General features: G+C 37.5%; 1 protein-coding gene across 1 annotated transcript in view; it reads right to left on the bottom strand.

Moving 5' to 3' along the window:
* Positions 1-15,867, bottom strand: part of ADGRG7 (adhesion G protein-coupled receptor G7) — an 83,682-nt gene that overhangs the window by 29,369 nt on the left and 38,446 nt on the right. Inside the window, 4 exon segments of the mRNA XM_059919996.1 lie at positions 793-948; positions 7,109-7,205; positions 8,081-8,421; positions 14,293-14,298. Coding sequence (XP_059775979.1) covers positions 793-948; positions 7,109-7,205; positions 8,081-8,421; positions 14,293-14,298 — 600 coding nt within the window.

The raw sequence follows: 15,867 nt of genomic DNA on the forward strand, positions 1-15,867 counted from the left end.
AGATGTATTTACAGTAAGTCTACTTGGGTTAAGAAGAGTCTTGTAGAATTAAGCCTGAATTCACAGCCTCATTAACACTGTGTTCTAACCAATTCATGCTGTGGGATGTGGAGTTGGTGGGAGTGTATGTGTTTAATAGTTTCTGTTCTTTGTCTCTCCAACTGAAAGCTCTTTCTGTATATTAGTGATGACAATGAAAATGCTTATTGGGGTCAGAAAAGTTACGGAGAGGAAAGAAGCAGTTCACATGGGAACTGATAAACCAGAGAGCACACGCCCCATCTGCAGGGAATGTGGGCCCAACGTTGCCTGATGTTCCAATTTTTATATGTTTGCAACTAATTTTTAAAAATTTAAAGCTATTATGTGATTCAGGTAACACATGTAAAATATAACCTACAGTTACTAGTTTCTAAAATGAAAATACAGTTGCCAGCATCTACTCACAACCCTCTCATATTTTTAATTATTCAAATCTGATTTCATGAATATTTGGGATTGGGGGATAAATGTTTTTTCTTGATGTCTTTGGGTTGGGTTTTTAGTTGGGCTCATACAGCACAAAAGTATCTTAGGTAATGCAATAGACTCACATTGTAGTCTTGATGTTGGAAGATGAGAAGATCCACCTTCTGAGACAAAGTTTAAGAGAAAATCTGTCCTGCAAACCACATATCCTTGCCATTTCCCCCAAATCTGAAAACTTTTCTAGGAGCTGTGGATGTATTCCTGTGCTATATTTAGTGCTAGATGAGCCATGCCTTCCAGCTTCTGATTCATTGGGAACCTTACCTCTTCAGATTCTGATTATTCTTCCATAGCACTTTGACTACAATGACAATAAATATAACAACATTGCTGATGAGGATAATGATCATAGGTATGATGAATGACCACAACAATGGACTTGTTATCAAACCACTGCTTTCTTGAGTTGCCAGCCAGCAGCTGTGGAGAGAAAAGAAATGATTTCAGCAGACTAAGAAAGCAGAGAAAAGAAATGATTTCAGCAGACTAAGAAAGCAGAGAAAAGAAATGATTTCAGCAGAAAGAAAGGTATACAAACTCTTCTCTATGCTGTTCACACCATTGACATTCACTTGACTGAAAGACTTGCTAAAAGTCAATATCTCTTTGCCTTCTATATATTGGAGATGGTTTTCAAGAATTCAACCAAGTAGAAAAGTTAAATGCATTGATTCTGCCAAATTTCTCTGTGAGACAGTATGGGCTAGTGGAAAGAAAGTGGGCTTTTGAGTTAGGCAGTCCTGAATATAAATGTCACTGTCTGTCACTTACTAGGTTTCTGACTTTAGTTAAGTTACTGTTTAATTTTCTTTTTGACTATGTAGCACACTCAGATGGCTCAAAATTTTAAAGGTACAAATCATCATAGAGAGACAAGACCCCTCCTACAACTATCCCTAGTCACCTAGTTTTTATCTCCAGTGGTATTCAATGTTTCTTGTGTATTCTTCCAGATTCAGACTATGCATACACCAGCAAATGTATATTTTTTCCTGATTTTGAAGCAAAGGATAACATGATACTTCTATACCTTACTTAAAAACACATCTTGGAGATCATTCCATATCAGAATATAAAGATTATCCTTATGATTTTTTATGGCTGCATATTATTCCATTATTTCATTATACCATAAATTATTTAAACTGTCTCTTATTAATAGGCATTTTTTGAAGTTTAATGTTTAAAAAATATTTGAATAGTTCTTTAACCTCATTGCGTCTGTTTTTGTTTTTGTCTTTTTGTTATTGTTGGTGGTAGTTTTGGTGGTATTTTTTTTCTCATCTGTGAAGTGTAGTAATCATCTCCTGGCATTGTTGTAAGAATAAATTCATTCATTTAATAAGTATTTACTGAGTACATGCTATGTGCCAGACATTGTTCTAGATACCAAGATATTAGCAGTGAATGAAAAACCAAAATGCCTTTCTTTAGTGAATTTATTCTAATGCAGAAAATAAATAAAACTAATGAATTAATAAGATATATACCATAACAGAAGTTAACAAGTGCTGTGAAGAAAAATAAAGCAGGTAATGAGGGTAGGTATTACTATGTATATGTATATGTGTGTCTGTGTGTATGCCTGGGGGACCAGGGGAGGAAATGTTTCATTTTAAATAGAGTAGTCAGGAAAATCCTTATGGAAAAAAATATTTGATCTGAAGTAGATGAGGGGGAAGGGTGTTCTAGGCAGAGGGAACAGCAAGTGCAAAGGCTCTGAGTTGAGAGCTTAAGCAAAGAGGCCAGTGTGGCTAGAACAGAGTATGTAAGTAGATGGGATTAGTAAAAAGATGCAAATTATGTCAGGGCTTTATAGGTGACTGCATGTACTCTTGGCAAGAAGGAGAAACTTAACATGCTCTGTCTTTAGTTTTAAAAGTATTACTTTAGCTAGATGCAGGGATAAAAGAAGAGCACATGCCAAAGGAGGAGATCAGCTAGGGGTCTACTGCAACAATCAGGTGGCTTGGAACCAGGGAGAGGAGATGTTGAGAAATAGTCTGATTCTAGATATGTTTAAAAGTAAAACAAAAGGGGACTTCCCTGGTGGTCCAGTGGTTAAGACTCCACGCTCCCAATGTAGGGGGCCTGGGTTCGATCCCTCGTCAGAAAACTAGATTCCACATGCCATGACTAAAAGCCTGCATGTGGCAACTGAAGATTCAACTAAGATCACTCATGCCACAGTGAAGATCCCGCATGCTGCAACTAAGACCCAGCGCAGCCAAATAAATAAATATATATATTTTTTAAAAGTAAAGCAAAAGGATTTATTGATAGGTTAGATGGGAGATATAGGAGAGTTAAGAGTGACTCCAAATCTTTGGCTTGAGTATCTGGAAGGATGGAATTACTGTCAACTGAGTTGGGGAAGATGATGAGAAGAGCAGGTTTGGGAGGGAAGACCAGGAGACGTCCCATCACTTGTCCAGCCAAGTGAAGGTATCAGGTAGGCAGTAGGGTATTAACAAAATAATGTGAGAAGCCCTGGTATATATTTGGCAATCAATTAATGTCTGTTTTCTTTCCCTTGTAGGTAAACACCATTATTATACATGCCAAAGGATTTCTAAGCTGTTTTGCATTGGAATGTTGTTACAATTTAAGTTATTAGAAATCATATTTCTAATCTGAATGACCTAGAAGGAAATTGGGATGATTTCAGATCTCTGTAATGAATTTTAAAAATGAAAAGGAGGAGATTGGTTCAAGATGGTGGAGTAGAAGGAGGTGCACTCACTCCTTCTTGCAAGAGCACCAGAATCACAACGAACTGTTGAACAATCATCTACAGGAAAACACTGGAACTCACCAAAAAAGATACCCCACATCCAAAGACAAAGGAGAAGCCACAATAAGATGATAGGAGGGGCACAATCACAATAAAATCAAATACCATAACCATTGCGTGGGCTACTCACAAACTGGAGAACGATTATACCACAGAAGTCCACCCACTGGAGTGAAGGTTCTGAGCCCCACATCAGGCTTCCCAACCTGGGGGTCCAGCAATGGGAGGAGGAATCCCCAGAGAATTGGACTTTGCAGTCAGGCAGGATTTGACTGCAGGACTTCCACAGGACTGGGGGAAACAGAGACTTCACTCTTGGAGGGCACACACAAAATCTTGTACACACCAGGACCCAGGGGGAAGGAGCAGTGACTCCATAGGAGACTGAACCAACCTACCTGCTAGTGTTGGAGGGTCTCCTGCAAAGGCAGGGGGTGGCTGTGGCTCCCCATGGGGACAAGGACACTGGCAGTAGAAGTTCTGGGAAGTACTCCTTGGTGTGAGCCCTCCCAAAGTCCACCATTAGCCCCACCAAAGAGCCTGTAGGCTCCAGTGCTGGGTCGCCTCAGGCCAAATGACCAACAGGGAGAGAACACAGCCCCACCCTTCAGCAGACAAATGGATTAAAGTTTTACTGAGCTCTGCCCACCAGAGCAACACCCAGCTCTACCTACCACCAGTCCCTCCCATTACGAAGCTTGCACAAGCCTCTTAGATAGCCTCATCCACCAGAGGGCAGACAGCAGAAGCAAGAAGAACTACAATCCTGCAGCCTGCAGAACAAAAACCACAATCACAGAAAGACAGACAAAATGAAAAGGCAGAGGATTATGTCCTAGATGAAGGAACAAGATAAAACCCCAGAACAGCAACTAAATGAAGTGGAGATAGGCAACCTTCCAGAAAAAGAATTCAGAATAATGATAGTGAAGATGATCCAGGACCTCAGAAAAAGGATGGAGGAAAGAATCGAGGAAATGCAAGAAATGTTTAACAAAACCTAGAAGAACTGAAGAACAAACAAACAGAGATGAACAATACAATAACTGAATTGAAAAATACACTAGAAGGAATCAATAGCAGAATAACTGAGACAGAAGAACGGATTAGTGACCTGGAAGACAGAATGGTGGAAATCACTGCCGCAGAACAGAATAAAGAAAAAAGAATGAAAAGAAATGAAGACAGCCTAAGAGACCTCTGGGACAACAAACACGCCAACATTCATATTATAGGGGTCCCAGAAGGAGAAGAGAGAGAGAAGGACCAGAGAAAATATTTGAAAAGATTATAGTCGAAAACTTCCCCAACATGGGAAAGGAAATAGCCACCCGAGTCCAGGAAGTGCAGAGAGTCCCATACAGGATAAACCCAAGGATAAACATGCCGAGACACACATTAATCAAACTGGCAAAAATTAAAGACAAAGAAAAATTATTGAAAGCAGCAAGGGAAAAATGACAAACAACATACAAGGGAACCCCCATAAGGTTAAGAGCTGATTTCTCAGCAGTTTAAAAGGGGAGGACAGGATAGAGAAAGAAAATGCATATCTAACTCTATCGGATAAAGACAGACTTGCAAATTACGAAACAATTTAGACAAATATTTATCTTTATCTGTATGAGTTATTTAAACTTTAGACAACACAATTTCTAAGTATTACTATTTGTACTATAGATCTGTGTGTGTATGCATACAAATGTCTGTAAGGTTCCTCAGTTACCTCACACAGATGGGGAGACCTGGATGGGAAACAGGCTTGGATGCCTGTGGCCATGAGGAGGTGTGCACTAGGAAGGGACACCTCCTCACCTCCTCCGTCCTTTGTATTACTTGGAGAGATAGTCACGCTGGATTTGTTCTCATGAGCCTCTTCCTAGTTATTCTGAATATAATCACCCAGATTTTGAAAAATAGACTGCTGAGGAGACAGATGGATCCTCCATGCAGACTAACCCTTGTAGGAGTGGGATTTCTAGAATTGAGATCGGAGAGTCACAAGGTCAAGGCTGCATCTGACAAACAGATATGAACCTGAGGTCTGGAGAGCATCATAGGTGAGCCTCAGATGAAGCATTTAACTCCTTGGTGATTTTGTCATGAAACATGGGAAAAGACAGCTGTAGAAGATATAGCATATGCTTCCAGAAAATTCTTCCTCATGCATTATAATTTCCCAATGGTTACCTCAACCCTTCAGGGAAGTCTGAAACAGCCTATATGGTGGGACAGAGATTTGGGGGATAGAGCACTAAATAGGAGTGTGGCCTGCCCTGCAGTCGCCCCTTAATTGGGTCCTGGCAGAGATAGCAGTACATCAAGGGAACTGGGTTAGGGGTTTCGGGTGTGACCGGCAGAACTGGGAGCCATGGTGGGGGGACAGGGAGTATGATATATTGAGGAGCAACTTCTGGGAAGATAACTCAAGAAAACCCAAAAAAGTCCCTCCTCTTTCTAAATATATCCTGAAGAAATGTGAGCCTTGATGTGTGTGTATAGGGTGGAAAGTGGGGGATAAGGGTCCAAGATGAAGCTGATATTCATGTTACACATCCTTTCCCCCCTTCCCAACTCTTACTATCAGTTGCCTAGTGTCTTCCCTAACATCTAATACTGTACTCAGGAAAGAATCTGCTCTCAATTATTTACATCTTGGTGTGAATAAATTTAAGACAGCAGGCTTCTTTCTACTGAAGACTTCTGTAGGAGTAGGTCTAGCCCTGTGGCTGGGTTAGGATAGGAAATTAATAATAATGCAGTTTGAGGTGAATTACCTCTCCCATGAGATATTTGCATTTTACTCCTGATATCTAATTGTGCAATTAAAATTTTAAAATTCATTAAAAGATATTTAATCCCAATTAAACAGAGAAAATAGTGCCTAGAGTATATGGCTCCTAAAATCAAGCCAGGCAGGTAGCTCCCCATTCTACACTTGGTCACGGTCAGCCCTGGAAATAGGTAAGCACTCTGACACCACAGCCTTCCCTTGGGTATACTTGCACATTTCCAAGAGTTTTGTTTTGATTTGAGTTGGTTTGGGACTTAAGGCGGAATCCAGGGATCAGAATGGTTGAATTTATAAAATAAGAAGGGAAGATAAATTAAAGAGCAGTTGCCATTTGGTAGCAGAAATACACATAGAGTTCAGCCCCGCTTTCTTACTCTCCCCACATGGAAGGCAAATACCATGCATTCAGGTACTTCCATTATTGACAGTTAATTTTTCACGCTGGAGTCACAGGGAGAATTTATGGGTGATAAATCATCATGAAATACTCATTATAATCATATCAACATAGAATTGGTTCATAAGCATGGATAGTGCTCTTCAAGCACTTTCATGGATACTGCGCTTCAAACAGTTTCAAGTGTGAAAATGTTTTCACACTTGCTTGACCCTTCATAGTAACCCCAGAGCAGGTATTACTATTATTGTTATTCCCATTTTCTAGATGAGAAAACTAAGATAAGGGGTTACTAAGGATCACACTTCCTGTGTCCTGTGATTTTCAGACTTAATCAAAGAAGACAAATTTAATATTAAAAAAGTTCACATTTATAAATTTAGAAGACAATTACTTGCTTTACGAAAGGGTTTATCATAGGAAATTTTCATGTCACCATATTTAAAATATAATGTGTTCTTTGAGAATTTGAAATACCAGTTATAATATGACAATTATAAAGTGAGATGCATATTACAGTGACACTTGGACTCAATGTCACTGAATAGTTACACTCATATTAAAGAAATGGACATTTAAAAAAATATAAACTTACATTTCCTCTCGCCGGTAGTCTAACTCCCACTGTGAATTATTCCCATTCTGAGAATAAATAATTCCCACTGTCACAGCTACCACTATAGCCGGGACTCCTATGTGATAAAGAGTCACAGAATTAATAATTTACCCAAGACTGGGATTAATTATAAAGGAACATGAATGAATTATACACCTGACCTTTTTCAGGATGCATTGTTCTTTCCACTATAGACAGTGTACTAAATGATCCTACAGATGTAGGTCAACAGTGCACATAGTTTTTCTGTGTTTTCTTTTCCCTATCAGTGTTGGCTATACATATCAATCCTATACTATTTCTGATTTCTTTGTAACTCTTACCACAATTTCCACTCTTAAATGGTCTAATTCCTCTTTCACTTGAATAAATTTAAATTTAGGTAACGTGAAAACAACTCTCCTTTGCTGGAACTCATTAAATTTTTCAAGTTATTTTTCTTAAAAGAGTCACTCTGATTGTCTTGAAACATTTCTTTTAAAGTAGCTAGGAAAAGCAGGGTCAGCGGGGTGGTGGGATGAATTGGGAAATTGGGATTGACATATATACACTAATATGCATAACATAGATAACTAATAAGAAGCTGCTGTATTTTAAAAAATAAAATAAAATTCAAAAAAAAAGAAAGTTAATTTACAAAAAAAAAAAATAAAGTAGCTAGGAAGTTTATATGTGGTCTAAATCTCAAGTCAAATAAATAGAGATGTTAAAGGAAATGAACATCTTGAAGTTAGCTCATGATGTATATAGTATAGCTGCCTTGATCACATCTGCCTTCTTCACAGGAGAAGACACTCCTTCACTAGACAGAAGGCACTCCTAGTGATTGCTGGATTTTCCATCTCCCCTACCACAAGGCCTTGTACTATTAGGTCTTCAATCGGTGTTTGTTTAAATTAAATGATTTCAACAAAATTAAATTCCTGAGTAAGTGGAGAAGCAAACACTTACCCCATCCAATGAAAGAGATGAAAAGAATGAAATGCTGAGGAAGAGGCTTCATGGTCCTAATAAGAAGGAAATAGAGCTGGGCAGCACTGAGTCCCATCCAGGTAAATGTCACTAACACAAAATAGTGCAGCAAGATAGCAATCGCAGTGCATGTGGGATTCAAGATGACAACGGTGTCTTGTCTGGACATTTCATTATTACTCAAGTCAGTATTATCAGTGTCACTATGACTTGTCTTTAAGTTCTTATTGGAGTTTTCGATTCCAAACACAAAGAGGAGGTTGAAAATCAACATTGATGTGCACAGATTGACCAATACCCAGGTTACTGAGGTTTTCTGACTTTCCTGAAGATAAATAAATAAATATAATTAATAAACAAAACAACTACAAAAAATAAACTCCAGTGAAATCATGAGGGAACAAAAGAATATTATTACCCACTGTAAATCTAGCTCATAGCCCAGTGGGCCAGCTGGTAAACGGACCTTCCCAACTACACCAGACAAACATTCTCTCTTCTTACCTGATTCTCACAAAGTGAGTTTGAGAAAACATGTTGATACCCCCTTTCTTGAACCTGTCTTTTAATCCAAGGTGATAGATGTTTTCCAGAGATGCCCTCCTGTGAACTCTACTTCCTGGAGTTTATGCCCAGTGTAGCCCCCTCCAGGGCTGTCCAGTGACTTGATATAACCAACAGAATGCAGCAGAAGGCCTGGCAGCCAGGGCCAACTTATCCATCAGACAGTGGTGCTTAGCATCCACAATATGTTTATACTTCTATGGCCCACAACAAGGTCTTCTAATGTAAAACATGCCCAAGGACCGTTCCTTCATCTGAAGATATAATTTGTGGGTGTAGAACCAAGTTCTCTTTGAAACTCATGACATATCACAGGTCTCTGTATATTATGGTATACAGTCCTGTATTAAAGAAAGTTATAAAATTTCCATTCACTACCATCTAGATCCTTATGAATTTTTCAGATTATAAGGCCTCTTGAAATAAATATTTCACTATTAATGTGCTTAAAGTTCTAACATCTTCAAGAACTTCTCTATTTCTAATGTCTCAGAATTTGATGAACAAATCTGTTTGCTAATTATATATCCTTTATGGTCCTACCATAACATTCCACCATGGTCCTTCTTAGTCTTTGGAGTCCCACACTGAATAAAAAGTTTATATTAAAACAGAACTCTGTCCATCCTCGTGATATTTTAGTTGAGATTTTCCGGATAATTCAAAATTTTATTTTAAGTCTTCTGAAAGGTTTAAAGAGCAGAAATGTAAAAAGCATTCAAAAGAATCCATTTATATAAAAGTAAAGTTCATTTTTAATTTTTCTCCAATTTCAAACATAAATTATCTACAGAGAGAATAAGCTATTTTCAAATAGGCTATTTTCAAACGGGTCTTCTGTATATTACTATATTCTGTGCATTTTTATTATATGCACAGAAATATATAATATATATATTATCTATGACAGCAAAACTGCTAAAAACAAGTTGATAGAGGACACACACACACACAAAAATATGATGACAATTGGAAGGAGTGAGATTTTAGGCAAAGAAACTATCGGGTTGGCCAAAAAGTTCATTCTGGTTTTTCCGTGCCACCTTACAGAAAAACCCAGATGAACTTTTTGGCCAAACCAATAGTTACGCAGCTACCACAACTTATTCACATGGAACCAAATAACTGTCTGTTCAAGTGTCTTTACAAATGAAAAGACAGATATAAGAGTCATTTCACTTTACATGACAGACATAATTACATGGCATGTAATTTTCCTTCAAGGCACTTACCACAATTTGTAATTATATATTTATTTCTGTATATATTTGTACAACGTCTGTCTTCCCCCCGAGAATGTAAATTCCAATGAAGAGGGGAGTTTATATGTCTTGTTCATAGTTTTGTATTTACCTCCTCACATGTTGCTTGGCACATAGTAAACACTCAATGTAAAAATTTTAAACGAAGGGCAAGAGACTCATTAAGTGTGAAAGGTAAAGAAAAGAATCAAAAATAATTCTGGCTCTTTGGACAAATGGCTTATTCTAAGTATAGGGCAGAAAAAGTGAAAGATGTACCTGGACCATTTTGCTGTGCCTTAAATAAGGAAACGCTTATAGACTGACAGGGACATGAAAAAAACAACATGAAAGGACTCCCTGCAGCTGCACTGGAGAGTACACTTCTTTCCAAAGTAATATAGTGACTAAATATAGAAGGAATTATAGATTAGAGATCATCATTCACCCACCAATGTAATCATATATACCAGTTAGGATCATCAGTGAATACCAAAACCACTGAGTAAAAGTTGGGGAACAGAATATTCACACAGTCTCCAAGTTTCACTGCATGGATTGCCTATTATTTACAAAGGGGAAAATTGAGACTTTACAGTATAGAAATCTACCAGACACTACTTTAAACAAGGAAGCAAATGACACAGCAATAACAGGACAAACTGACATCATGCACTTCTTGCTGTGCCACAATGAAAAAGACTTAATGATTAGAATTCTCATCAAAAAAATGTAACCTGTATCTAATCATTGGAAAATTTCAGAGAAATTTTATATTGTAGAATATTCTACCTTCTATAAAATAACTAACCTGAACACTTCAAATGTTTTAATGTCATGAAAGACCAAAACAAACAAATTTAAAAAGCAGAGGAATTATTCTAAGCTAAAGACAACTATACAGACACAATTACTAAATAAATTGGGGGGGGGGGGGGAACAGCTAAAATGGACATAATTGGAACAGCTGGAGAAATTTGAATAAGGACATTAACATGATAACATATTAATGTTAAATTCTTGAGTTACATATTCTGAGTGAGGATAATAATATTATACTATGTAGGAGTGCCCTTGTTTTTAGGAGATGCATACATGCTTGAAGAATTTGGAGATGACAGTCATGATGTTTACAACTTACTTTCAAAATTTCAGGAAAAAATAGGAAAAGAGAGAAAGCAAAATATTAACAACTGGTGAATCCAGGTGAAGGGTATTTGGGTGTTCACTTAGTCTCTTTCAACACTTCTATAGACTTTTAATTTTTTTAAATAAAACTTCAGGAAAAAATGTTTAAATGGCAATACCTTTAGAAAAAAAATTCCTGAATCTACACATCTGAGAAAACAGTTGTGAAGGAATTTATTAGAGAGAAATAATTCTGAAGGAAAGAAGCATTGTGATACATCTTGAGTTTGTGAGGAAAAACCAGGTGAGAATACATTTTTTTCTTTAGTTTCCATATACATGTGTTAGCATACGGTATTTGTTTTTCTCTTTCTGACTTACTTCACTCTGTATGACAGATTCTAGGTCCATCCACCTCACTACAAATAAATCAATTTTGTTTCTTTTTATGGCTGAGTAATATTCCATTGTATATATGTGCCACATCTTCTTTATCCATTCATTTGTCGATGGACACTTAGGTGGCTTCCATGTCCTGGCTATTGTAAATAGAGCTGCAATGAACATTGTGGTACATGATTCTTTTTGAATTATGGTTTTCTCAGGGTATATGCCCAGTAGTGGGATTGCTGGGTCATATGGTAGTTCTATTTTTGTTTTTTAAGGAACCTCCATACTGTTCTCCATAGTGGCTATATCAATTTACATTCCCACCAACAGTGCAAGAGGGTTACCTTTTCTCCACACCCTCTCCAGCATTCATTGTTTGTAGATTTTCTGATGATGCCCATTCTAAGCAGTGTGAGGTGATACCTCACTGTAGTTTTGATTTGCATTTCTCTAATGATTAGTGATGTTAAGCATCCTTTCATGTGTTTGTTGGCCATCTGTATATCTTCTTTGGAGAAATGTCTGTTTACGTTTTCTGCCCATTTTTGGATTGGGTTGTTTGTTTTTTTTATATTGAGCTGCATGAGCTGCTTGTAAATTTTGGAGATTAATCCTTTGTCAGTTGCTTCGTTTGCAAATATTTTCTCCCATTCTGAGGGTTGTCTTTTTGTCTTGTTTATGGTTTCCTTTGCTGTGCAGAAGGTTTTAAGTTTCATTAGGTCCCATTTGTTTATTTTTGTTTCTATTTCCATTTCTCTAAGAGGTGGGTCAAAAAGGATCTTGCTGTGATTTATGTCATAGAGCATTCAGCCTATGTTTTCCTCTAAGAGTTTTATAGTGTCTGGCCTTACATTTAGGTCTTTAATCCATTTCGAGTTTATTTTTGTGTATGGTGTTAGGGAGTGTTCTAAATTCATTCTTTTACATGTAGCTGTCCAGTTTTCCCAGCACCACTTATTGAAGAGGTTCTCTTTTCTCCATTGTATATTCTTGCCTCCTTTTTCAAAAATAAGGTGACCATATGTGCGTGGGTTTATCTCTGGGCTTTCTATCCCATTCCATTGATCTATATTTCTGTTTTTCTCCCAGTACCATACTGTCTTGACTACTGTAGCTTTGTAGTATAGTCTGAAGTCCAGGAGCCTGATTCCTCCAGCTCCATTTTTCATTCTCAAGATTCCTTTGGCTATTCAGGGTCTTTTGTGTTTCCATACAAATTGTGAAATCCTTTGTTCTAATTCTGTGAAAAATGCCATTGGTAATTTGATAGGGATTGCATTGAATCTGTAGATTGCTTTGGGTAGTATAGTCATTTTCACAGTGTTGATTCTTCCAATCCAAGAACATGGTATATCTCTCCATCTGTCTGTATCATCTTTAATTTCTTTCATCAGTGTCTTATAGTTTTCTGCATATGGGTCTTTTGTCTCCATAGGTAGGTTTATTCCTAGGTATTTTATTCTTTTTGTGGCAATGGTAAATGGTAGTGTTTCCTTAATTTCTCTTTCAGATTTTTCATCATTAGTGTATAGGGATGCAAGAGATTTCTGTGCATTAATTTTGTATCCTGCTACTTTACCAAACTCATTGACTAGCTCTAGTAGTTTTCTTTTTTTTTTTAAACATCTTTATTGGAGTATAATTGCTTTACAATGGTGTGTTAGTTTCTGCTTTATAACAAAGTAAATCAGTTATACATATACATATGTTCCCATATCTCTTCCCTCTTGCATCTCCCTCCCTCCCACCCTCCCTATCCCACCCCTCTAGGTTGTCACAAAGCACAGAGCTGATCTCCCTGTGCTATGCGGCTGCTTCCCACTAGCTATCTATTTTACATTTGGTAGTGTATATATGTCCATGACACTCTCACCCTCTCACATCTTACCCCTCCCCCTCCCCATATCCTCAAGTCCATTCTCTAGTAGGTCTGTGTCTTTATTCCCGTCTTGCCACTAGGTTCTTCATGACCTTTTTTTTTTTTTCCTTAGATTCCATATATATGTGTTAGCATACTGTATTTGTTTTTCTCTTTCTGACTTACTTCACTCTGTATGACAGACTCTAACTCCATCCACCTCATTACAAATACCTCCATTTCATTTCTTTTTATGGCTGAGTAATATTCCATTGTATATATGTGCCACATCTTCTTTATCCATTCATCCGATGATGGACACTTAGGTTGCTTCCATGTCCTGGCTATTGTAAATAGAGCTGCAGTGAACATTGTGGTACATGACTCTTTTTGAATTATGGTTTTCTCAGGGTATATGACCAGTAGTGGGATTGCTGGGTCATATGGTAGTTCTATTTTTAGTTTTTTAAGGAACCTCCACACTGTTCTCCATAGTGGCTGTATCAATTTACACTCCCACCAACAGTGCAAGAGTGTTCCCTTTTCTCCACACCCTCTCCAGCATTTATGGTTTCTAGATTTTTTGATGATGGCCATTCTGACCGGTGTGAGATGATACCTCATTGTAGTTTTGATTTGCATTTCTCTAATGATTAATGATGTTGAGCATTCTTTCATGTGTCTGTTGGCCATCTGTATATCTTCTTTGGAGAAATGTCTGTTTAGGTCTTCTGCCCATTTTTGGATTGGGTTGTTTGTTTTTTTGTTATTGAGCTGCATGAGCTGCTTGTAAATCTTGGAGATTAATCCTTTGTCAGTTGCTTCATTTGCAAATATTTTCTCCCATTCTGAGGGTTGTCTTTTGGTCTTGTTTATGGTTTCCTTTGCTGTGCAAAAGCTTTTAAGTTTATTAGGTCCCATTTGTTTATTTGTGTTTTTATTTCCATTTCTCTAGGGGCTGGGTCAAAAAGGATCTTGCTGTGATTTATGTCATAGAGTGTTCTGCCTACGTTTTCCTCTAAGAGTTTGATAGTGTCTGACCTTACACTTAGGTCTTTAATCCATTTTGAGTTTATTTTTGTGTATGGTGTCAGGGAGTGTTCTAATTTCATACTTTTACATGTAGCTGTCCAATTTTCCCAGCACCACTTACTGAAGAGGCTGTCTTTTCTCCACTGTATATGCTTGCCTCCTTTATCGAAGATAAGGTGACCATATGTGTGTGGGTTTATCTCTGGGCTTTCTATCCTGTTCCATTGATCTATATTTCTGTTTTTGTGCCAGTACCAAACTGTCTTGATTACTGTAGCTTTGTAATATAGTCTGAAGTCAAGGAGCCTGATTCCTCCAGCTCCATTTTTCGTTCTCAAGATTGCTTTGGCTATTCGGGGTCTTTTGTGTCTCCATACAGATTGTGAAATTTTTTGTTCTAGTTCTGTGAAAAATGCCAGTGGTAGTTTGATAGGGATTGCATTGAATCTGTAGATTGCTTTGGGTAGTAGAGTCATTTTCACAATGTTGATTCTTCCAATCCAAGAACATGGTATATCTCTCCATCTATTTGTATCATCTTTAATTTCTTTCATCAGTGTCCTATAATTTTCTGCATACAGGTCTTTTGTCTCCTTAGGTAGGTTTATTCCTAGATATTTTATTCTTTTTGTTGCAATGGTAAACGGGAGTGTTTTCTTAATTTCACTTTCAGATTTTTCATCATTAGTGTATAGGAGTGCAAGAGATTTCTGTGCATTAATTTTGTATCCTGCTACTTTACCAAATTCATTGATTAGTTCTAGTAGTTTTCTGGTAGCATCTTTAGGATTCTCTATGTATAGTATCATGTCATCTGCAAACAGTGACAGCTTTACTTCTTCTTTTCCGATTTGGATTCCTTTTATTTCTTTTTCTTCTCTGATTGCTGTGGCTAACACTTCCAAAACTATGTTGAATAAGAGTGGTGAGAGTGGGCAACCTTGTCTTGTTCCTGATCTTAGTGGAAATGGTTTCAGTTTTTCACCATTGAGGACAATGTTGGCTGTGGGTTTGTCATATATGGCCTTTATTATGTTGAGGAAAGTTCCCTCTATGCCTACTTTCTGCAGGGCTTTTATCATAAATGGGTGTTGAATTTTGTCAAAAGCTTTCTCTGCATCTATTGAGATGATCATATGGTTTTTCTCCTTCAATTTGTTAATATGGTGTATCACGTTGATTGATTTGCATATATTGAAGAATCCTTGCATTCCTGGAATAAACCCCACTTGATCATGGTGTATGATCCTTTTAATGTGCTGTTGGATTCTGTTTGCTAGTATTTTGTTGAGGATTTTTGCATCTATGTTCATCAGTGATATTGGCCTGTAGTTTTCTTTCTTTGTGACATCTTTGTCTGGTTTTGGTATCAGGGTGATGGTGGCCTTGTAGAATGAGTTGGGGAGTGTTCCTCCCTTTGCAATATTTTGGAAGAGTTTGAGAAGGATAGGTGTTAGCTCTTCCCTAAATGTTTGATAGAATTCGCCTGTGAAGCCATCTGGTCCTGGGCTTTTGTTTGTTGGAAGATTTGTAATCACAGTTTCAATTTCAGT

The sequence above is a fragment of the Balaenoptera ricei genome, chromosome 4 (assembly GCF_028023285.1).
Source record: "Balaenoptera ricei isolate mBalRic1 chromosome 4, mBalRic1.hap2, whole genome shotgun sequence".
Taxonomy (NCBI): Eukaryota; Metazoa; Chordata; class Mammalia; order Artiodactyla; family Balaenopteridae; genus Balaenoptera; species Balaenoptera ricei.